At 39.7% G+C, this 24,198-nt stretch overlaps 1 protein-coding gene across 1 annotated transcript in view; it reads right to left on the bottom strand.

Moving 5' to 3' along the window:
• Positions 1-24,198, bottom strand: part of PLD5 (phospholipase D family member 5) — a 185,793-nt gene that overhangs the window by 38,662 nt on the left and 122,933 nt on the right. Inside the window, 1 exon segment of the mRNA XM_035900260.1 lies at positions 22,041-22,155. Within this exon segment, the coding sequence (XP_035756153.1) occupies positions 22,041-22,155 (115 nt within the window).

Here is a 24,198-nt window from a genome sequence, read left to right as displayed (position 1 = left end):
TGCATTGGAGAGGTTGAGCCAGATTGCCCTCTTTCTGCAGGAAAAAAAAAAAACCACTGTAGGGATCAAAGCATGCTTTAAGTAACAGACATTTTTCTGAGTATTTTTCCTTCTAGGTGAGGAGGTTTTGCACTCTGTGAAAGAGAGATGACTGATGCAGCCTGGGATGTAAAGAAGGGACCCTGCCCTTGAGAGCCTGGACCTTCCCCATGTGATGGGAACATAGCCCCTGATTGGTGCCAGGCTGCCACTCGGCCTCATGCTTTGTCCCATAATAGAGGAAGAAAACAGAAGACAATAGCAGTATTGCAAAAAGACCAACTTTTTATCTATTTCCAAAAGAAATCCAATTCCCAAACTAATCCCAAAGAAGAAGGATGGCACGAGCAAGTGCCATTTCTAGTCTCGCAACCTCCTGTTTGTTCTAGCTGCCTGCTCTCAGGTACTCTACTAATGATGTGATGAAGGCCATAGGGCAAGCTTGACTTTAGGAATAGGAGCTTAAGGCTAGGACCTTTTCTACAGATTTGAGTCAAAATGCTCTAAGCAGTTAGCAGGAGACTTTAATCAAGGGCTCACCACATATACGCTCTATCATGAAAAACCATGTGTCATCAAGAAGCACATCTTGGCACACCTGTGCTGCAGCATATGCTAGCTGTGGATTTTACCACAGCTCAAGCAAGGTCACCAGGTGGCTACAAACTGGGAGAGTCTTCTTCATGGGAGACTGCAGGAGGCCAGGGCTCACAGGGCTGTCGCTCAGCTTCCAGATCCAGGTTCATGCAGCAGTCTGGAGAAGGTGCACCAAGAGGCTTCGGATCCAACACCTGTGAGCAGCCTAGGATATTACCAGGTTGTCCTGGTGTATAGAGGCAACATCACTGAGCCAAATCAGCTCTCTGGTGGATACGGTAAATCACTTTTGTAAAGAAGACCCAGAAAGAGCAACTGTTTAGGTTGCTATTATCACAGCTGCCTTAAAAGCAAACATGCAAATTCTGCCTGCAACAGTTTTCAACAGCGCCAGTTACAGGCTAAACTCACTCTGGAGTTAGCAAACATAACGCCCAAGAAACAGAAGCTGCATTTGCTTGTACCACGGCTAAAATTGGCCTTCTGTCTTCACAACTTTCGTACTTGCACTATAGTGTTTTTAAAACCAGAGAGAAATGAAAATGGGAAAAGGGAAGGATTTAAGGATTGAGACGAGAGCCAGACAGAAGTATCTTGGGAAGTTACAGCAACAGTGACGGGTGATTCACAACAGGCAGAGCAATGATGACAAAAGCACCAAGAGCCCTGACCTCATTAGCCCTGACAGTAGGAAAGTATGTTGCAGCAGAAAGAGGATGGAGAGAAATGGAGATAAACAATCTACTGGCACATGTTGGGACTGTGCATCATGCAGAGCCCCAGGAGAAAGGGAGCTAGGCTGGGCTGAATGGGAGAGTTATAAAGGTGGAGAAGATGAACATGGGCTTTTGTATGCCTTTCCTTCCTCATTTTGGGAAGCGCACACTGCAGGGGCAGAGCAGGCAATGGAAGGGGAAGCACATTGGAGCAGGGGAGCTACACAGAGCTTTTGGTAGGATGAGGGAGTGGGGATGTTGTTGACGGATTGCAAAGGAGAAGGGAGAGCAGAATGCAAGGAAGCACTAGTATATGAAATGAGTTTGGCCAGTGAAAGCAATGCTGCTAATGGTTCTCTTGTATATTTGCAGTTTGAGCCTGACAAATGCTCCTGCACCACATCAAATCCATTGCTAATCTTCCAGCCGTTGTTCTCCATGTCACCACCAAGCTGGCCACAGTAGGAACAGGTGCCCTCCTCCGCTTACCCCATTCTTGCCATCTCTTTACCCTCCTCATCACCATGTCATACCCTTTGCTCACGGCACTGGCTTTTTCCCTCTCCTAATTCTGTGTATTCCCAAGGAAATACTCCAAGTAACAAGACCTATAAAAAGGAGGCTGAGAACACGAGTCATGGCCTCTTTGTTTCACCCCACTGCTGACAGTCATTGGGCACACAAAGATACATGTTTTGACCTATACCTTTTGGAGAGTGGCCTCAAGCCAGAGTCAAGAACAGAGTTAACTAGTTCATACCACGAACCCTGGAGCTCACAAGCGTATGCACACTCAAGCACAGCTGGCACTTGAGCAGCCTGTACGGCCTCTCCAGGAGGCTACCACACAGGTTGGAGGCAGCATGTGCAGCGCCTGCCGTAGACCTGCTGTACTCTTTCAGCTAAACTGAGTTTTCAGGGCAGTATAGAGGCAGTTAATCATCATGTGCTAACTCAGAAAGATCAACAAAATATTCCTTTATTACCCCTAGGTCCCAAACTTTTTTTTAAAATACGATTTGTTCACTGGGACATATGGATGTGTACACATGTAGATATATAGAGTGAATGTCTCCTTCCCTATATTTTGCAAGAGATGCTTTCATTTCATTTATTTGCTTTCAATTATGAGCCTTAGCACAAAGTACTCCCATGAATAAAAATAATTTTTATTCTACCGAAACAAAACTCCAGTTTTCCATACTCTGCTCACAAGGGGCAGAGCAGCTGCCTCATATTGGGCAGACACAAGTGACCGAGGCAGAGGATCATCTCCCCAGGAATTTTCATGCTTTTTTCTCAACTGATTGCAAGAAGCCTGGAGTTGTTCCAGAAGCCCCATTAGCGTGACCTGCCAGGACTCAGAGGAGGGCAAGTACAAAAGCAGAGGAATACACAACATGACAACAAAGTTATTTTTACTACGTCTCTGAATGATTAAAAGACAAACTAGGATATTAGGTATTTCTGTACTCTTTATGGAATATTGGATTTGAAATGCGATTTAAAATTCTGCCTGGCCCCAAAAGGATTAATGGTTCAGACTTATTTTAAAAAGAAAACACTCAAGGACTTCTAGGGGAATCTCTGATGGTAATACCTTAGCTTTGAATCAGCTGTTTTGTTTACATTGCCCTCCTTTCCTCATACACACACACCTCTCCTTTTTAAAATCTACCAGGACTGAATCCTGCCACTCTGGGATTACGTGCTATTCATCAGTCTAAGCCCATAGTGATGTAAAAAAAACCCCAAAACACTGTAAAATAAGAACCTTGCTACATTTTCTTTAGCAGCTCCATATGTAACTGCCACACACACAAAAAATGAATTCATACTTACTCAAAGAAATTACGTTCTAGTACAAGTCCAAGCAATCCCCAGAAAGCCTTTGCAATACAACTTAGGTTCGTACCACCTTGGCCTGCCTTAAACTGTGGTGCTCAACCTACCTGCATTGCAAACATGTCTTCTTTCTGAATGAAATTCCCACTCACTCCCAATGTAAAATCAGTCATAAATTATGTGCACACGCAGCTTCTCAAAACAACACCATCTCTCAAAGTTAATGCTGCCTGTAGTAAAATGAGGCTGTTTCTGATGTAGAAATTTTTCATGAAAAATCACTGTAGTGCTTACTGCCGTATTTTACACCACCTGAGGTCACCGATACAAAGAGAATTTTGAGAAAATCAGTGCACAGGAGAGGAATCTGTGACTGCAGATCCATGTGCCCCTCCTGTCCTGCCTACAGCAGCCACTGGAATTGCAATGGATGGGCTCACATGCTCAGACCTCTGGCATGGGTGGTTCAGGGAAAACACGCAGAAAACACTCTCTGCCCTTTCTGCATGCTGCCACTGCTCATCTTCACTGGCATGCTCTCCAGCTGGCTCATGTGTCCATGCCTGGCTGGAGCTTGGAGGAAAGGCTGCTATGAGAGAGCTTTCCTGAGCAGACAGGCTGCAGTCAAGGATCTCCCTGCAGAGTTGCGGGTGTCAGAAGAGAGAGGTCTTGGTCACTGCTGGCTGACTTCCCAGCCTCCTCTCCAGGCGCTGAGCCAGCTTCTCACCTGGTTCCCTTCCCTCCCCAGCTGGCTGTTAACATGCTGTCAGGCTCTGTCCTGCATTATCAGGGAGAACAAATATCCTCTACACTCACCATTGGTTTTTTGCTTTGTTTTTCACTCATTCAGTGGATTAAAATAATTTCCGTGAGGTAGCACAGCCCCAGAAACTGCTCTATCCACACAGCTGAGGAAGCCAAGAGCTGAGTGTGGGGACAGGAGAGAGCAGGAGGAAAAAGTTAGTGAGAAATGAGCATTACAAAACCCAGCTCTCTGACTGAAAATGAAGTATTACAGAACTCCAGCTGGCATGGTTAAAAAAACCCCCAGTAGCACAAACGGATCTCATTTTCAGCAACCCTTCTCCTTCCTTCCATCGTGTCCTCAGCTGTGCCCAAGTAGCTTTTCGGGGTCCAAGGAATGAAGTGGATTGGAAAATGGATTCAGGTTAAAAATAAATAAAAATAAAATGGTTGTTTCAAATGCAGAACAATTCACTAGCCCAGCTCACCAACTTCCAACACAGCTGAAGGCACAGTGCAAGTGTGGGAACAAGGGGCTGGTGGCTGAGGGCAACAAGATGCAGGAACTGCCTACACCAGTGCTGCTGTTTAAAGGTAAGTCCACATAATCACAGCCTCTGTTCCTCTCAAAATCAGGCACCTCAGAAATTCCAGGTGGCAAACCCCAGTATTTGTTTCCCTTTTATCTTGCATAACCATTTGCCTTGTGCAAACGAAGCAGATAGGAGGGCAATGCTGGCATTTGCTTGGGATGACGTTTCCCACGCGCCTACACAGGGGTCCACAGCGACACAGAAGATCCAGAGAAGATCCATCAGGGGATCCACATATGTGCAGAGTTTGCTCACTGGATGCAGGGTGGCAGATTCTTGAGAACAAAGGAAAGGTCAGAATTAATTTCTCTCAACTGCTTGTTTAACTTCAATGACAACTTGGGAGCTAGTTAGTTCCCAAGGTAACATTTATCTAAATATGCCCTTACAGAGGCTTTGAAGATGTCAAATGTTGGCTTTGTTGCTAGTGCAAGTAATCAAAATACCAATTTTTCAGCTAAGTACCCTGCTGTAGACAGAATTCAGTGTAAGAGTGTTACAGCTCTCACCCGCATGAACGCATTTTGCACTGCCTACTGGGCCCTTTTCATTTACTCAGCAGAAAAAATGGACATAGATCCGAAACGCTTCTTATCCCATGTCACAGGAGAGACTAAAGAGAGGCCTGACAATATTTCTCTGTAATGCTTATTCTCCCAGCTACATGTAATTTCTGATTCACTGGCAAAAAGCCAAAGGTCCATCTTAATTGCAGGGTGGGCAAACCATGACAAGTATGACAGCATTGAAATAAAAGGTCTCTTCTTTACCCACATTATAGATATAGCACAGGCATGCTCTACTTGAGCTTCCCTGCTAATAGGAGGTAGCTCAGTTGATTAATCATGTGTGGGCATGTTTAATTAACGTACACACAGAATTTTAGACTGCAAACAAGACACTCATACAACTACAGACCTCTGGTCCTTCCAAAGATGGAAAACCAGTTTCCAGAGCAAACTCATGGCTTTCTCATTTTCATCCGCAAGACAGGGTGCTTCCATAAATCCATAAAACACTGAGATTCCATAAAGAAAACAATAAATGCAGTGCAGCCCATGCTAAAAAGCCCCTGTATTTAGAAACAGGATTCGAAGCCTGATATCCCTTTTCTCTAATGCACAATATATAACAACATGATTTTTAAAAGTAAACTAACCTTGTTAACCCCATGGGGTTTTATTATTTGCAGTGTAATAGTTCTTCCCTTTCTTCCCACTTCTTTTTCTGTGGTGTGTGCTTGACTTTTTATTTAAGATTTTTAATTGTTACTGTAGAGTTTATATTCTACATTTTCCACTGGAAAACATCTATTCTTGACAAAGATACATCCATGTTGTCACATCCTTAGGAGGCACATACTGCCACCTAGTAGATATTTGATAAGCAAGTACCCCACAAACGCAAGCACCCAACACTACATGTCATTACATGGAAAAAGTTGGGAAAACATGCTTCAACTCTACACTTTCCCACCTGGATTTAGCCTCTGAAGTCAGTGATTTCTGCACTACTGTTTGGGACAAAATTTAGGATTCCCATTTTAGACTATCTTTAAAAACAAAAAAAATTAGTCTGTGCATAAGAATTTACTTAACAATATCCAAATCCACAGCTTTTCCTTTCCCTCTAATAATTTTATTGAAAGTAACAAACAATTCATCCGTCTTTCAACAGGTTGTTGCCTGATACAGCAAACATAAGAAAAATCCTTATTTTGCACTGACTTGACTCTGACATCAGTATTTTTCAATAAAACTTGTACTTCTTTTTGAACTATTTAAAGTATTTCCTATCAATACTCATAGATTATTTTGAATAAAACTTTGAATAATGAGAGCACTGATGATCAGTTCAATTCTTTGCCCTTAGCAGAACTCATCATTCCTCTAAATAGCATTTTCTGAATATAAATCTGTTTTGTGAGTCTGATGATTCAGTAGCGTCTGTAAGATAACTAGTGTACAACGAAGTTCGAAAGAATACTTAAAAAAACCCTTCCACGTCTTTTTTTTGCCCTTCATCATTGGAGAGTAGGCTGCTCATTCACTAGATGAAGCTATAAAAGTGATTGCTTTAGAGACTGGGAAAAGTAATTTTCTTAGTTGATTCAGGAGACAAAGCGTATTACCACTTAAAGGAAGACTATAATACTATCAGTAAAAGAATTACTAAAGTTGGATTGTGGCTTGCTTTCATTGCCTAATTATAACTGCATATGTTTTTACTATAAAAGAAAGCAATTTTAAATATGATAGAGAGATTAGTAAACTCACACACTGCTTACCCCACCTCCCTTCAAAGACTCTTTTCTTTACTTGGATTAGCACTATGAAGCACTAGATTTGTTTATATACCTCCTAGATGAAACATCCCAAGAATTCAGGGACATTTTTTCGTCTTACCACATGAGAATTAGAATCACAACCTTCTATGAATGAACAAGGCTAAATCTCTACCAAATAATGCAGCAACTATTTATGTCTCTTTTTAACTTATGAACATGATTTCATTCTGGTATTTATATATTCTAAACCCACTGGTATTGGCAATAGTCACTTCTAAATGTGCTGTCTAGCAACAACAATATTCGTGCAAACTTTCCTGAAATGTGGTTCTCTGACATCTCTAGCTCTGCTTTGGGTTCTGTCAGTTTCTTTCCGACAAAGGAGAAATCTTAATTCTGGAAGGTGGGAAAGCACAGGGCAGGCAAAGAGGTGAGGATGGAGTATGCCTCCTCAGAGGGCAGTATTATTTTGTCCTAAACTACTGCTTTTTATTTTTACAATACCTCCATTACGGAGTCTATTCTTTTTCTGCACTTTCATTAACTGATTCTCTGAGCAGCCCCAGAATATTATCTCCAGGCTGCCGCAAGCCCAGAGCACTAGCTGACCTGGCCATGGCCATACAGAGAAAGCAGAGGTGTAGCCAGAACCAACCCGGGTCTGCCAGCAGTGCAGCCATTTCAATCCCGTCCTATTATCCTGGCAAGTAAGCCTCTGACTTTTCTCTTTTTTTTTTTTCCAGATCATTCCTATCTCAAAACCAGTTATTTTTCTCTCCTTTCATTGATGTTGTCACAAGCCCACGAAGAACATGCTTCTCCTTTTCCCAGCATTCTTTTATGATCTTTTCCTAAATTAATTACGCAGTTTTCTGTTTCTGCCCTTCTTTCATCTGATTCATTCCTCCCTTTTATTTAATTTTCCCCACTACTTTCCCCCCACGTCATTCTTCCTCCCTCTCCTTCACCCTCTCCCACTTCATCCTCAGTTCATCATTTCACTCTTGCCTTTGCCCACTCATTCATTGTTTCATTTATCACGTATATTCATTCAGTTATTCATTCACTCCCCCACTCTCCAATTACTTGAGGAACATATTTTATTCTCTAACTACATAAGCAGCATGATATATTCTCCTAGCCTCTACAAATAAACCTGTGGAAAGGAAAAAATATTTTTTCTTAAGTGTCTGGAAATTTCTTCTTGCTTTCTTAGTCCAAACAACAACTGAAGCTGAGCTTTTGTTTCTTACCATGGGTCTAAGGTCCCGAAAAGAACAAGGCACTTTTACAGCCTCTTCCCCTATAAAAGCAAGCATGTAGAACAGACGCTGCAGCTCTGCTGTAGCAGACTGAAGAATCTCACACTTGAGTTACTATTGTTCTGACAAGCCCTTCAGATGCCTTTCTGAGGGCTTCAGCATTCTGGTTTGGTTACCCAGATACTTCATACATTAAAACGGAGATGTTTTAAAGTGGCAAATGGACATGCCTCAATGTCAAAAGCAGAAAAATCCAGACAGTACACAGAGGAAAAATAAAAAGCACGTGAGAAAAAATGCTTTGTCTTTGAGGAAATACATAGGGGAAACAAATCAATAGTTTGTCAGTTAGCAGCTTTTTAACACAGATTAACTTTCATCCAAACAGCCTATTTGAAATGTAGAAAGCAAAATAGAAGGAAGCCGTAACTCCACATTAGCTGGGTGAAGGACACACGCAATAGACAGTCAATAAAAGTGACAGCACACTGAAATTGCAGAGGAAAAATCTAGTCCCAGAGGGACTAGACCACAAGTATCATCTCATTTCTCCAGTGTAAATATCAGCAACTGTCTGTGAAGGACAGGAATACTACTGTCCTGTGGCATCTTGAACTGGTGGAGAACCAGGTCTGTAGGGCTTGCCTTTCTTCTCCAAGCCACACAGGACAGACAGAATTAGCTTGAGGACACTAAGAGACAGAGACAGACCAGTTCAGAGCCATCTGGGATGGCAGCAGGGTACAGGCCAGGGGCTGCCTAACTGGACTGCTTGCAGCTGCACACTTGGATCCCTGCAAAAGTGAGGCCAGAAGGCAGCGTGTGCACTTCTAGTCCCAATAGTCATGTCATGGACTTTGTGCCAATCCCTTCAAGGCACTCACCCTAAGCTGCAAGAGAAAGTGCTGCCATTACTTCAGAAGCCCATCTGAAGTAGCTAGCTGGATGCACACCCAGGAAAACCTGAGAGATGAGAGTGTAGGACAGCAAGACAAAGAGACAGAAAGGAAAACCAATTAGATTTGCACTATAAAATGCAGGTAAACTGGAAATTATAAAGATTTGATGGTGAACATGGCTGAATGAATATGAAGTGTGGTGAATGAACAGGCAAGCAGGCAACTCCTGCATGAAAACAATGAAACAATGAAAGATCAAACTGAAAGCAGTACTAGACATTAACAGGGTCATATGAAGCACAGGAGACAGTTCTGCTTGGTGGGATGATCAGGTCCTTGGAATAAATACTGCTGCTGTGTATTATGAAAGACAAAATGAACGGAGCAAATAAGGCTAGGATTCAAGAGAAAAAGGAGTCACATATTTTAAGTTCCTTGCAGCTACCCACAATATTTGGATCCCACAGGTGATGTTCCACAAAGCTGCTCTGCGTGAGAGAGGGCAGGGCAGGGCTGGTGCACACATCATTTTCCAAGGACTTAGTTTGAGCCCTTGGCGTCTAATCTTGTTCATAACGACACTGGAAGTGGTACACAGTAATTAATACTCTTTAAAAAAGAAAAACAAAGCAAGCAACAAATTGACATCAAAATAAGTGGATGTGTTAGCACCTATATCTTATTTCTTCATCTATAAAATGGGAACTAAGTTATTCCTTCATTTCCTGTGAGCATCATGAATATTTATTCTTGAATATTAATGAAGCACTCTTATTTCAGTGTTAATACCACAGGAAAAAAAAAGAAACAAGTCTGTCCCCAGATGAGGTCTTGACCAGTGTTCAGTAAGCAAAAGAAAAACACAATGAAAATTATAGTGGAATACAATTTTCTACGCATGAGCATAAGAATCCCTGTGCATTGAATTTGATAGGGTCCAGTGGGAGGAAGATTATATCATATTCAACTAAAGTCTGTATCATAACTGCAAACAGCTCAGTCATACAAAAAGATAAGCTACAGAGAATATATTTTTACATACCATAAATGACTGCTTCATGGACCCATTAGAGAACGCACAAGCTGAGAAGCTACTCATGATTTATTTTGAGGAATGCATAGTACCCATTCAAGCTGCAACTATCAAAAAGCCCCTGTAAGAATGACCACACTGTACTCCACTATCTTTGTAACAACATCATCTGCATCCCACAAGCCCATTCTGGTAATATTTAATTTCAGAAAGATGACCTTCATAACATAAGGATGCATGCTAAGAGAAAATCAAAGGCCAAAGCGAAACATCTTTACTGGTTTCCTGGCAATACTTGAAAACATTTTAACAGAGGCTCAGCACAAATTTATACGATTACCAAAACCAAATACCCCTCTCCCAAGAGATGATGCAAGGACAGTTAAAAGAGAAGCTAAAGAAAAATGTTAGAGATAAAATGGTATCCTTCAATAAGTAGATTTGAGTTTTTTTTAAATTAAACTCAGACAAGCTAAATGTAAAACTATATAAAGTGAATCAAAAATATTTTGAGGAAATATGGATACTGAATCTGCAGAACACATTGCTACTGTGCGTAGTGTTTTGGGGATGACAAAAATACAAATAGATTCAGAAGTGATTGCACAAATTAAAGGAAAAAATCATCCAAACACTACAATAGATTGCTGAACTCCGTGACATGGCAGTTCCTAACCTACAAACTGCTAAAAGGATATACAGAGTAAGGGGAATATCATCCTCCACTTGTTTCAGTTGTCATACTCCTTCTGTAAACGTTCAGTTCTGCTGACCCCAGTGGTGCAGCAGACTGACCTTCAGTTTGTTTTCCTTGTCTCATGGTTGAGAACAGTTGCTCTGTGACCCTTGGCTTAGGAACTGTTATTTTTGAAAGCTTGACATTGCAACCATCATAATGTTCTTTTGACATGGTTTTGAAGCTTAGTAGAGGAATTATGTAGCCCTATAACTCTGTTTACGCAAACATGACTACTGAGATGAAAAGCATCAAGAGCAGGGACCTGTTTTGAGTCACTGAAGTGACAGTCAATTTCTGCACTACCTAAGTACCAATATTTGAACACTATATATAGTTAATATTCTGTCCAAAGGAAGGAAAATATTCTGAATGCACTGCTCTCAAGCATAAGCATTAGAGACAATCACTCTATAAAGGTGTGCAATAAGCAATGGAAATAATGGCGAGTAACGCAGAGATATCCTGCTGGGTCTTTTCTTCCAGTTGAATTACTTTACAAGCTTAATGAAATTTACTTTCCAACCATTGGGCTGTGTAAAAATTCATAACACACTGAAGTGCTGTGGAAGCCTAAGGTTAATTTGGAAATTGATACAGGAGATTACCAGAAAGATCAGTATCAGCATGACAGTGGCAACTCCTTGTTACAAAGATAAAGGTTGGTAATTAAAGCTGTATAAACCAGCAAGATTGTCATATGGGTTTACTTTATGGTACAACTGTGCTGTATGCAACAACCCAAGGGTAGGGATAGTTGAGTAGCCTTTCCAAAGTGTTCATCAAATGAAAACTAAATGGTGTCAGTCAAACAGCGTCAGCTTGGTTTGGACATTTATTGCTCTTACATGCTTTTGACAACTTCTTAGCACACAATACTTTAATTGCAGGTTTGAAGCAGAAGCGTTATATTGATTGAGCTAAGCAGTGAAGAAACTTTAGAGATCCAAGTGTCTGTGTCATGTCACTTCAGACGATGGTCTTCTCAGAGCTTCCCAGGTTTGTAATTCATTTCAGTCTAGGTGACATAAAAAACTTGAACAAGGTGAGAGACCAAAAACTCACCATCACTGGGAAGGCTGAAGCCTGCTCACAAACAGTAGCAATCAAAAATACACCAAATCATACCAGCAAGACTGCTGTGACTGACCGAGGCACAGTTCTAGGAAGACAAGCAGGCTTCAAGTGGATATGAAATGCGTAGGAACCACATGAATGGACAAGACAAAATTCACTGACATTAAATTAACTTGCTTTCTTTGGACCCCTATATGTAGGACCACTAGCCTTCATCTCTTTTCAGGCTGAGAGTGTTAGTGCTTTTGCACACAAAAAAAAAGCATGGGGTGCCAAAATGTTTTCTGAGCTCAGATGGCCCTAGCAGCTCTTACCAGCTCTTCCAGTAACTGTAGGTAGGAGCTTGCACGCTATCCGTATGTTTTAAAAATGTCACAACTAATTTCTGCTAATGCCATCCGTTATTGGTTCCTCTGTACTAAAAAGTGTCAGTGACTCAAACCAACTACTGGCATACAAGAAGAATCCATTCCAGCAAAATTTGGAGGTGAACCCTGTGGTATGAACCTGCTATATTGGACCTGACTAGTTACTGACAGACAAAAGCAATTTGGCTGTTCACAAGATGACTGGAATACCAACACTCAGTTGTGCTGGAGCTTATGAAATACCAAAGTGCCCATTTCTGTCAAATCCAGGAATACACACACATTAGTAACAGACTCAAGTGCAAGGACATTTGCAAACTGGTACTGTGAACTAAAATAACGGATCAATCTACTGTGAAAGACTTTTTCAATTACAAATTTCCAAACAGAAGAATTATGATACTGTTTCTACTAAACACCTAGCAGTTTCTACTAAACACATAGCATCTTAAAAGTGCCTTACAGTACATCTAGCCTTAATTCATCAAGAAAAATGCAATATTATTTACCTGTGGGTCTCTGAAACAATGGTTACAGATACTGGAAAGCATGTGACTGATATAACACAAAAGTACACATTACCAGTGGGAGGGTACTATTCCTGGGAACACAGCCATTCATCTCAGCAAAGATATTAATTTCTAAGTAAAGTCTACAGACATCGACACTGTAGAGCTTAGACTTAGAATTTATTGCTTGCATATCTGGCTCTGGTGGGCACAGAGTTTTTGGCTTAAGTGAACCTTCTTCCCCCCTCCCTCTTTGCAAATAAAGCCACTACAACCCAATGCCCTGGTTGCCTTCAGAATTTTAGTGAATTGTTTGTTTGTTTTTTCCCTATTGGCTGTGGATGTGCCAGCCCCATACTGCCAATTCTGTTATGCTAGAGAGCTCTGCAAGGTAGGCCACGCCTAAATCTTAAAGTTGGTGGGCTTCAGACTCCTACGGAAAAATAAGCTGTTTCACATTGTGATCTATTGTGGTGCCTAACTTGGGGGTATATGTGTGCCTGGTGGAAGTTTTATTCCTAGATTAGGCATCCAGTTTCCTATAGAACCTATAATAAAAACAGAACAATCAGCAGCTTTTTTTTTTTTTTTTTTTTTTTTGAGCTAAAAGACTTCTAAACTAGGAAGCAAGCAATGGAAGCTATGTTGTTTACCCCAGCTCCTCATTTGGAATTGCACAGAAGGATCGATTCTCCAATGAAGATTCAAAATCCTGTCCTACAATCAGAAGCTTAAGATACTTCTTTCACAAATAATGGCAAGACATTTCTTTCAAAATATATCTGGTGGCAGTAGAAGGAATAGGGACTAGAAGCCAGGTTTCTTCTATCCTAAATGAATATGTGACTACTATAGCGTCATCTTGAAACGCAGAGATTAGAAGATTTTCTGCAAACTGTTAAAGCTCAAATAGGAGGGGACCACCACTACAGAATACCCTCTGCACTTCCCAATCCTTTGTGATTGCGCATTCCGTTTCACAAAGTTTAAGATTTTCAATACTAGCTTAAACAATTTGCTTTCTGTCAGGTGCCTGGTATGGTTCTTCAAGTTGACAATTTAGAAGACTTCAGACAGAGAAGAATTTTTAACCTATTCTTCTGCAACTCAGGCAGATGTTCTGTGTCAAGGACATGCTGTGTATCTATATGTATGTCTAAGATGTAACAAAAATGCTACCCACCTGCTCTTTTCAGCCACGTTTCATAAGGTTGGACATAACTTACATTGCAGAATCTAACTCCCCAACTGAAACAAGTGAGAAACACTGCAGATGAGTTTTCATGGGATTTAGACATAAAACCAATGCTGAACATTTCCTTGCTGTTAAGACATTAGCAGGTGTGTGCTTAGCAACATAAACTGAGGTAAGAGAGTTTAGGTACCTAAACAGAAAGCTGTTTATCCAAAAACCAACCAAGCAGGAGTTTCTGCATGTTAGTGTTAACTCAATGTTAGGTAGACTCTCTAATGCTCGAATCTCTGGTGCAAAACTGGTACCTGCTGCCTTCTTTTAAGACGGAAGGCAACGAAATCTCAAACTAGCATTGTTTTTTTTTTTTCTCATTGTGCAGAACTCTGTCAAAGTTATTATGCAGGTTCTAAGAGGCAAAGAACATAATGAGATCTTTCATCTTGGAATTGGATTTAAGATTGTCACAGGCTGAAAGTTTTTGAGAAAATATCAGGAAACACTCTCCAGCAGCAACTAATAAAATCCAAATCAAAGCATGTATCTACTCTGTTGTGGCTATCCAAGGAATATAAAATAATAATAAAAAAGGAACAAGGCCTGACTAATAATAAGTCAAAATATAAAAATGAATTTAAAATCAGATGTCAAAGGCCTTGCCAGTACAATTTTCATTAGATGCCTTTTGAACACTGTCATATTTTAGAGTATGGCTTAGGCAGAGTTTTAGAAAAATGTCAAAATTTAAAATCTGAAAGGAACGGAAGAAGGGATTTCTCCCCCCTCTGTTCTCATCCACCTTAGTTTAACTCTGTGAAACTCAGATGCAAATTACTTGCTTCCTTAAGGAGGACTCGCTCCCAGTCCTCTCAAAGGAGCCTGCTTACTTGTTCCTGAAAAATCTTAGGGAAAAATTAGTCTATTTTTGGTATTGGTGAATTTTAAAAGAGCAGGAGCTTATCGCATCATCAACACCCTTCCCTCTCACACAGTCATGGAGAATCCAGCCTAGGAAAGACTGATCAAGAAAGCAATGGAGCTACAACTCCATTCAATACCTTACATAAAACCATCTACTGAACTTCAGCTCTCAAGAGCACTCTTTACTCTCCCATGGAACATGCATCAGATAATATTATTTTTATGGTACATTGTGCAAAACCTGGCCATCTAGACAGGCAGAAATCTCTTCAGCACCCAGCTTCAGGATTCCTGCTTTCTACTGTATGAATGGAGTGTATTTTCTTTTTAGTCTTTGCAGTGTTTTTATGTTGATTCTCAACATTATTTTCACATGAAGATGAATTAAAGGCTTACTTAGAATCATAGAAAAGTCCAGGTTAGAAAGGGCCTCAGAAGATCATCTGGCCCAATCTTTCATGGGAAAGGGAGCCTATATGAGATTATCTAGCACCCTGTCCAGTCACATCTTGAAAACTTCCAGTGATAGGGACTCTACCACACCCCTGGAGAGGTTGTTCCAGTGAATGATTGTTCTTACTGTAAAAAAATTCTTTTTTTCTTATGTTGAGATGAAGGTACTTAAACACATAAGTTTATGTTCTCCTTCCAAATAATTACAGAACTATTAAAAACAGGTCTGAAACCAATCTAGACCTTTCCCATACAGGAGAGCAAAATACTTACGGGGCCACTCCTCACAAGGGCTTGTCTACTTTCTTCTTAAAATTGCCAGTGACATCTTCATAACCTGCTCACAGTCCACTGTCCCCATATTTAGAACATTTTTCTCTAAATATTCTGGGCTGAATGTAAATCAGAATCAGTGTGGTTTACCCTACCAACAGCTTTCACAAAAACCCAAGTCCCCCACAACCCAAATGTCTTTTAGGACTAGAGAAACTTATCAGGAAATGCCCTTACTCCTATAGCTTTATCTTCTCCAGGGAAAAGTTTTAGTTTCTCCCAGTGAACTCCACATTACTAGGGTTTGCAGTACACAAAGGCTCTAGGTTAAAAAAAGTGCTTAACTCACAGCTTGTTCCATAAGGAGAAACTGGACTGATGCTCCAAGTGATCTCCATCTTTTCTATGACATAACACAAGTTTTTCAGTCCTCCTATAACATGTTAATTAATATGACATCATCTCCCCATTCCCCCACAACTAGACAGGGGAAGAGCACATGATTGCGGCCAAAAGTAAGAAGAACTCATGTCCCACAAGCATCACAGCTCTAAAACTATGTAGCACCTTAAGTGTGCCAACAGAAGCAGACAGAACATGGGACTAAACACATTTCATCTGATATATAAATCATATTCACTATTGCTGTCCATCATGCAACAATTTCACTAAAACAAAAGTACAGAAAAAACCAAAACCTCTAAAAGTCCCTAGGCATTACATGAACTCTGAGCTTTCTGGTGCCATGGCAGATTAAGTCTGTCTAAAACAGGTTTCAGTGGTCCTACATCCCTTGCCAACCCCAGCTACGTGTTTCTTCTCTCTGTGTTGTACACAGCATTTATGCTTGTGAGATCATACACTGAGTAATGCAGAAATCTAATGCAAATGACAATTAAGCCAGCCAAAAAAAAGCAGTCTGTAGCCAAATCAGCTCCCTGAACTGTCCTACCACATGATCACTGGTGCAAGGAAGAAGGCAGGGACAGCATATGGTGTGGAGGGCAATGAGGAGGCTGGGATCATGCAGCTGCCCAGATATAAACTGATTTAATTTGTCATGGAATGGTATGTTAGTGTTTGCAATCTAAAGCTCACAAATAAAAGCACAAAAAGCTTCTAGAGCTCTGCTTTCTCCTTATTTCTTTGTCTCCCTGCAACAATATAACTTTTTAGTTTCTCTGTCTTGGTTGTATGTGGTGAAGAAAGTGTAAACCTGGGCAAATGTGCACGAACTGCTCAGTGAGTAACAGCTGCACATGTGATCTAGTGATTAGATCCCATCCTAGCACAAAGACTTTCTATTATTCTCCAGTTTCATTGCTAACATTCAATAGCTATTAGCTGAGTTAGATGATAAGTCGGGTTTTTTAAACCACATTTGTGACATGGACAGACCCCTCTTTTCATATCTGCCTCAGCCAGCACTGACAAAACAAAAAACATTCCTTGCAAATATATGAAAAATGATTCATGAAAAGCGAGTATTGGGAAAGAGGCAAATTGAAGAAAGGAAATCCATTGGCATGTCCTAACACTCTCAGCTAAAATAAGATCGTAATTAGTAAGGGATTTAGATTCTGTACACATACGAAATGATATGACAACCTGCTAACTGGAGACAATACCCTTCAAATGTTACTGAGGAGCAAAGACTGGTACATAATTATGTGCAAGGAGTGGGAGGGTTACAAGAAATATTTCAATCTAGTAGACTGAACCACAGCTGAGAAAAGGCTAAAACAATAACCCTGAAAACAAGTAACAAGCTACTGTCACAGCACAAGGAGGATAAAGACGAACATGTTTGTTTACACAGCAAGCCAAATTTTGCCTACAGGCAGACCTACCTTCACAACAGTCATAGACATATGTCCATAGTATTTGTATATGTATATGAAAGTGAAATATGGCTTTAATGTGAACTACAGAGAAGCAAGACTTCACACACACTGCGTATTACAAAGGGTCCTATAAAAATAACATCATAGTTTATAGTCTGTTTAGTAATAATTGTGACAACATGAGCTGGGAGAACTTATATGTGGCTGATTTTTTAAAAGTTACAAGTATACGTTTTTTTTTAATTATGACCGTAGAAAACAAATGTTCAGGTTTAGCTTTTGATGCCTGTGCTGCCATTAATAATTGCTAGTTGTCCCTGAGAGACAGAAACAGCAAGCGACCTCACCTAACAGTGATGTTGTAAAAAGAAATTAATTAATACTGTATTCATGGACCACTCAGATACCACAGTCAGAAGTGGCATGGAAAAGCCTATGAGGAAATTAATCATTCTGCATTCAGTGCCAGATCTGGCAGATGTGCAATAAAGAAAGCCTGGAGACATACATTAAATATAAAAAAAATAAAATAAAGGGATTCTAGCCATTACCAGAAAAATAATATCCCCTGAATGAGCATCACCTACCTTGTGCATTAAATGTTTGATGTATTCTCATTCAAAACAAGGGAAAATCTGATTAATGTGGTAAGATTATAGCAAGTACCAGCCAGGTATTCTATGCAAAATATAGAATCTGATAATGTAATTAAAGTCTATCATAAATATATGTTCTGGGACTAGTATTTCCTCATTTCCACATGCTTAATTTTGCAACTAAATAACACTCCCACAGTGCAGCAGTTATTAGCAAATGTACATTATTCTCAGCACTCAGAAGCTCCTGTCACCACAGATCTAGGTGGGTTATGTGTTGGCACAGTAAACCAATCCGTGTTTCATGCTGCAGCTGCTAGACTGCTTCTGTAGTCAAACTACCCTGTTGTATAGCTAGCTCAAGAGAGTCAGGAGAGCAAACACATGGCAAAAAAAGGCTTAATAGTGGCAACAAACTTGCAAGTTCACAGCTAACTCAGATATCTGTACTAAAATTGCAACTGTAAATTACTAGTTTTATTTTACTCTACATAATTTCAGTTCTGCTCTCCCATCCACGTAAGTTATGCTTTATCTTACCCCATCAGCTCAAATCTGAAGTCAGATTTCAACTTTCTCCTCTGTTAATCAGTAGGGACGGCTGCTGGAGAGGAAGGATGTGTAGGGAGGACTCTAGGATGCACCCCTGGGTTGGAAAAGGTCTATCATAGCTGCTTTCTACAGTACTTCAGAAATGGGGAGAAGAGGCAAGGGAGGTCCATGCATGCCTGTCTAGAAAAATGAAAGATGTGCTAGAATAATCTGGCTGGCAGAAGTAGTCTCAACATCTGTGCTGAGATGCAGCAGTGATGTAACACATGGTTCCCAGTACAAAAAAAAACCCCACTGTATGAGACAATATGGATGACCAAGTGTAGTTCTTCAGGCAACCACATATAAACCCATTCCACTGTGTTGAGACTAAGACTTTTACCTGGGCTACTTGAGTCAGAAAGGGCACACTACCTGAAGATGCAGTGTGAGGTAGATAACCGTGGGCTGAGGAACTGCAGCATCCTTGAAGGTTTCCAGCAGTATATTAACAGGTACATCCTGGGGATGACACCCAAATTAATCCCCATCCTGACCCCAGGAACCAGCCTGCACAGCCTGTGGGCACAGCTCAAGGACTCTGATCACCCAGTCTGGTGAAAAGAAAGGCAAGGTTCTTCCACCTTCTCTGTGCAATAGCAACTGTCTCTCACGTTTAGCAGGACAGCCCACTACCTGGAGACAGTCTGACTGTTGCATACAATCTGCCTCAGAAAGAAGAGGCTAAGTCTGTGCTTACCTAGTGAGGCGAAGGCAGGCTCAGGAAAGCATGAAATTCCCAGAGCCCCACAGGCTATATATGTGCTTTCTCTCCATGCTACTGCCCATGACTCAGACTCCAAGCATATTTGCCGCTTAGGAACAATCAGCTCAGTTTATTAGTTGGTGAACCACAGAGTAGTGCTTGGACCCTCCTCTGCTTAATTCAGACAGACACCGCAAGTCGGAGTTTGGATCTGTCCAGCCAAATGTATTCTAGTTCTCCATCTTGAGATTCTTCAAAACTTGGCTGAGCTATTGATATATTTACTGCTTTCTTTCCCACAAGAGGAACATTTGTGTTAAAACAGGTGCATGGAATACTTTCTAAGACAAATCTGACCAGCTGCAGGGAAAAAATAATGAATATACATATCCAAATGATGAGGCACAATTCCCTTTCAAAGATCAATTCTGACCAATTTCTGAGTACGCAGGTGGCCAGTGCCTCACGAGCAAAGAGATTAATAATTTTAGTAGCCAGATCTTCCAGAATAGCATAGCAAAGCTTAATGATATATTTGTCCTCAGCTAAGACAATGATAGTAGGTAACAGTAATTTTTTTCTCCAGCAGACAGGAAAAAGGCTATTATAGGTAGGTATTTCATTTACTGTGTTATTAACATTATTGAACTAATGGAAATTGGGGCAGTCTTTTCTTTTTTTTTTTTTTTTTTTTATGAGCTAGCCTACCAGTTAGCTGCTTTTTGACACAAGCAGGACATACCACGAATCTTCTCTTCATAGAAGGGCTGCTCATTCCAGCATAAAATTAAGACAATCGAATCTGATTGAATGTTAAAGCTAACTTATCTCTTTTCAGGAATGCAAACCCAAACAAAGATTTACTTAGCTTTCCTGAAGACAAAAACCAAACAACAAACCTAAATGCAGGTGAAAGGCTTGCAACAGAGCTGGCCATCACCATGTCATTATCAAGACATTCTAATAAAGATATCAGAATTTGTAAAAATAAGCAAACCAAAACATGGAATGAGAAAAAACACATTCATAGTGAGAAAATCAGGAAGTTATAATATTGATCTTTGAAAAAGGCCAACAGTACACAATGATATCTACAATTACAGGGTTCAAAGACAATGACAGCAAAACTCACAAGAATTACTATATAAAACTGACTTTCTCCAACTCTTTGTAGCTCAGAGCAATCAAATATATTGATCACTTCTTTTGAATATTTGAAAATTTCCTGTCTTAAAAATCTGAACAAGGCATATGGGAAACTGAAGCTAGTAAAATTGTAAAAGCCTATGTTTTGTTTGTTTGTTCAAAAAGCTCACAGACCTGATTAATTCCCACATAAGCTGAAGGAAGCGTTAATGACAAACATCATTCCCTTTTCTAGCTGAAATTTTTGCTCATCTTTTTTTGAACAAGGATATTTTTTGATATTGGGTATTCTCAATAAACAATAGCTAAAATATCTATTGCCAGGCACATCAGTGTAAATGTACAGGCCCTACCTATAATCTCCTCTGACTGGTGGGAACTTGGGATGCTAGAATCACAGGGAAAAGAAACCACTTTTTCAACATCGATATTAAAATACCTATTTCTTTTTCAACATATCAGAAAAAGATAATTCCTTACTCCACAGATGTCTGACAAAGCTGATGTATTCTTACAAATCAAAGGATCTATATCACTTTTGGATACGTAACAGAAATAATCAAAGCCCTGATATAGGCGGTGTTGTGAAATGACATGTCTCTGTAGTTATTGCACTTAAATAACACATCAGTCTTGATCAGATAGTGATCTCTTTAAGGGACCAGGACTTTCACTGGTAATTTTCTATTACTTGCCCAGTCAGAAGATTACAAGGAATTTAAACAAATAAAGATTGATTTTTGTTGGGAAAGGGTGTTCTTTATTCTTTATCATAAATAGACATGTTATGTTAGGGTGCTGCTACACATAGCAACTGCTTTGCTCAATTCATTTTTTAGAAGTCCCTTTGTGATTCATATAGTAATCTGTGTCAAAAACAATCACCATTAAAATATACAGGTTCTTTTTGCCCTTTGAAAAATGTATCCTACCCTTAAAATTATACTTTTATCAGATTATAGAGATAATTAGAGTATTACTATTCAGGAGAAGTGTGTGTGAGATTGTTAGAACTCCTAAGCAAAGAGAATATCTTTCAGCATTTCTTAAACTCTCTTTGCTATTTTTCCACACAGTTTTACATAAAGCAAGTTTAGTCATGTAGTGCCAGTGTGTAATCCCTCTTTGGACAGGGATTTTAAACTTCAAAATAACAATTAGGAAAGCAGGCACCTAAGAAATACACATAGCACAGAAAACCTTGTCAGTTGGTTCAATTTGACCAATGGTCTATTTTCCAGTGCTTCAGAATCACCAGTACCATAAACAAGTTGTTTTATTAATTTATTTTGCCATTGCTGAAGAGAGGAAACTATCTTGTCCCACAAGGTATGACAGCAGTCTCTCAGGTTATGTTGCCTACCATTAGAATGAGCTAAACACCTACCTAATCACTGCACCACCTTTCTGACCACTTGTGAAAGGCAAACATCTTCAACTACAGTAACAGTTTCAGATTTTTGATAAGTATGACCCAGAGAAAGCTGAAGGATTATAGGGCAACAGTGCTAAACCAATAGTGTGGGTTTTATACATCATCTGAGTCTGCATTTTAAGTAAAAGGAATATTAGGTAGCATCAATGGCATAACAACATAAAGACCTTGGTCTTACCCTTTGTTTTCAAGTCGTTTAATACCTTTGATTCCACGGGCAGTATATCACTCACTAGTTTTATCTCAATATTTCGGGATGCCAGTTCAAGCAATTTTTCAAAAAGACGCTGACCCTGGGAAGAACATTAAAGGAAAGCAGAAGATGTAAGACACAGAATTGTTCAAACAGCATATCAACAAATTAAAGATGCAAGTTAAAACAAAATCATACTGCACAACTGCTGAGTAAATATGTTCTTAGATATGGTTAAATCTACACTAAAGGTTAGCAACTCAGCTTTTTCTCGGAGAAATACTGTTTTGAAGGCCAAACTTGCTACTTCCTTTTCCCAGACTGTGTAATTCTACTGATGACAGGTGACATGCAGAGAATGAAGCGTGCAGTTTTTTTATGCTGTATAAACATATTTTTACATTAACTTTCTTCTAAATAATTACATTCTGTTAAATCAGGACACAAAGTGTAAGCAAAAGTTTTAATTATACTTATTCTGCATTGAATGATTTTTTGTAAGTTGTTCTAACCACAGCACAATACATTTTCAAGTGGTCGCACGCTCATCTTTACATGAGCGATACCGGAAAAGAAAACAATAATGCTATTCCTTTTTAAACCATTATAACTTTACTATTTAAGCCCTATTTCTAACACAGAACAAAAAAAAGGGGAACTCATACTGAACTAGATATTTGTTAAAACAGAAATCAAGATATTTGTTTTGCGGGAAAAATAAAATTTTAAACCACTGCATTTTTCCACAGCCAAGAAACAAAGAAAAAGTAGACCTTCCAATTGCATAGTAAGTGTTTAATTTTTAGATTCAATATTTTAACTTAAAAAAATGCTTAGTTAGCAGCATCGAACTACAGGATGTCAAGAATAAAATATCCAATATACCACTACTGTGCTGTGTTACTACAACCACGGTTAGAGCCTGTTTCTTTACTGCCATTCTAGCCTACTACAGCAGACACCAGTTACAATTAATAGTCATATACACAAAAACTTTGGGTTTAATCTTCTAAAAAAGCGCTTGGCCCTACCTACACAGCTCACTTTAGATTCAATATAATTCTGGCCCCAAGGTAAAGCTAAAACAAAACAGCGACAGTCATATCAGCTTTCAAAAAAACAGAAGATACAGCTTTCCACAGAACCATGCTAGACAATTCTCTGTACAAACTATTCCTTTACAAATCTCTAAAGGATCTTTCTCTTCTACAAAAATGGCTGAGGCAAAAGCAGTTTGGGATGATGCAATCTGACATAGCACAGTATATCAAAACACAGACAGAAGCTCTCCTCCCACATCACACCCATAAGCGGCAGACAGTGGAGAGCCGCCCTGTTGGGACTTAAGCATTAAGCAGTCACAGAAAGTAGCTCTTCACCTTGTCTACAGTACAGACCTATTTTTTAACATTCATTTATTTTGAACATATGTGGCAAAATAAGGATACTCACCCTCCTGAAAAAATAGCTTTCTTAAAATTCCAGAGCAGCCAGAGTTAACAGTTAACTGCATTAACTGTTCTACTAAAGAAACACTTAGAAAGTTAACATCTAAAGCTGATAAAATAATTTGTTTCAGGGGATGGTTCTTTAAATTTTTTTTCCCCAAGGTAATTACTTTTGGACATTATTCCCACTTCACTTCTACCTGCACAAGACTTTATTTACATATGATTTACAAAAGTTTGATAAACAAGCCTGGACTTTCTGTATTAATTTTAGTTCAGAGAAAAAAGGGCAGCATTTCCTGAGTTTTACCTGATCTTCATATGCCCTGCTGTGACCAAGACAGCATCTTTGATAGACCACCTGGCTGTCACTTACAGGCCACGCTGCCAGCTGAGCAGCCCATCCTACAGGTGAATAGATCACTTGGAGTGCAGCCCTGCATTCCAATGAAGACACCTTCTCTGAAAATACATCTGTCTTTCCCATCAGGGACACCACAAGCTGTGCATCAGGGACACCACAAGCTGTGCATTTATAATATCTTTTTTTTTTTTGTCCAATTATGGTGAAATCTCAGATTGATAAAACATTTAAAGCATCTTTAAGTAGTGATGGTTAAGGCTAGCAGTGCACTCACCACAAATATGTGTGTTTATACAGGTATACAAAAAACACTGCCCAGTGCCAGAACTGG

This window comes from Egretta garzetta, unplaced genomic scaffold (genome assembly GCF_000687185.1).
Source record: "Egretta garzetta isolate BGI_Z169 unplaced genomic scaffold, ASM68718v1 scaffold248, whole genome shotgun sequence".
Classification (NCBI taxonomy): domain Eukaryota; kingdom Metazoa; phylum Chordata; class Aves; order Pelecaniformes; family Ardeidae; genus Egretta; species Egretta garzetta.
This window is presented reverse-complemented; position numbering and strand designations above follow the sequence as displayed.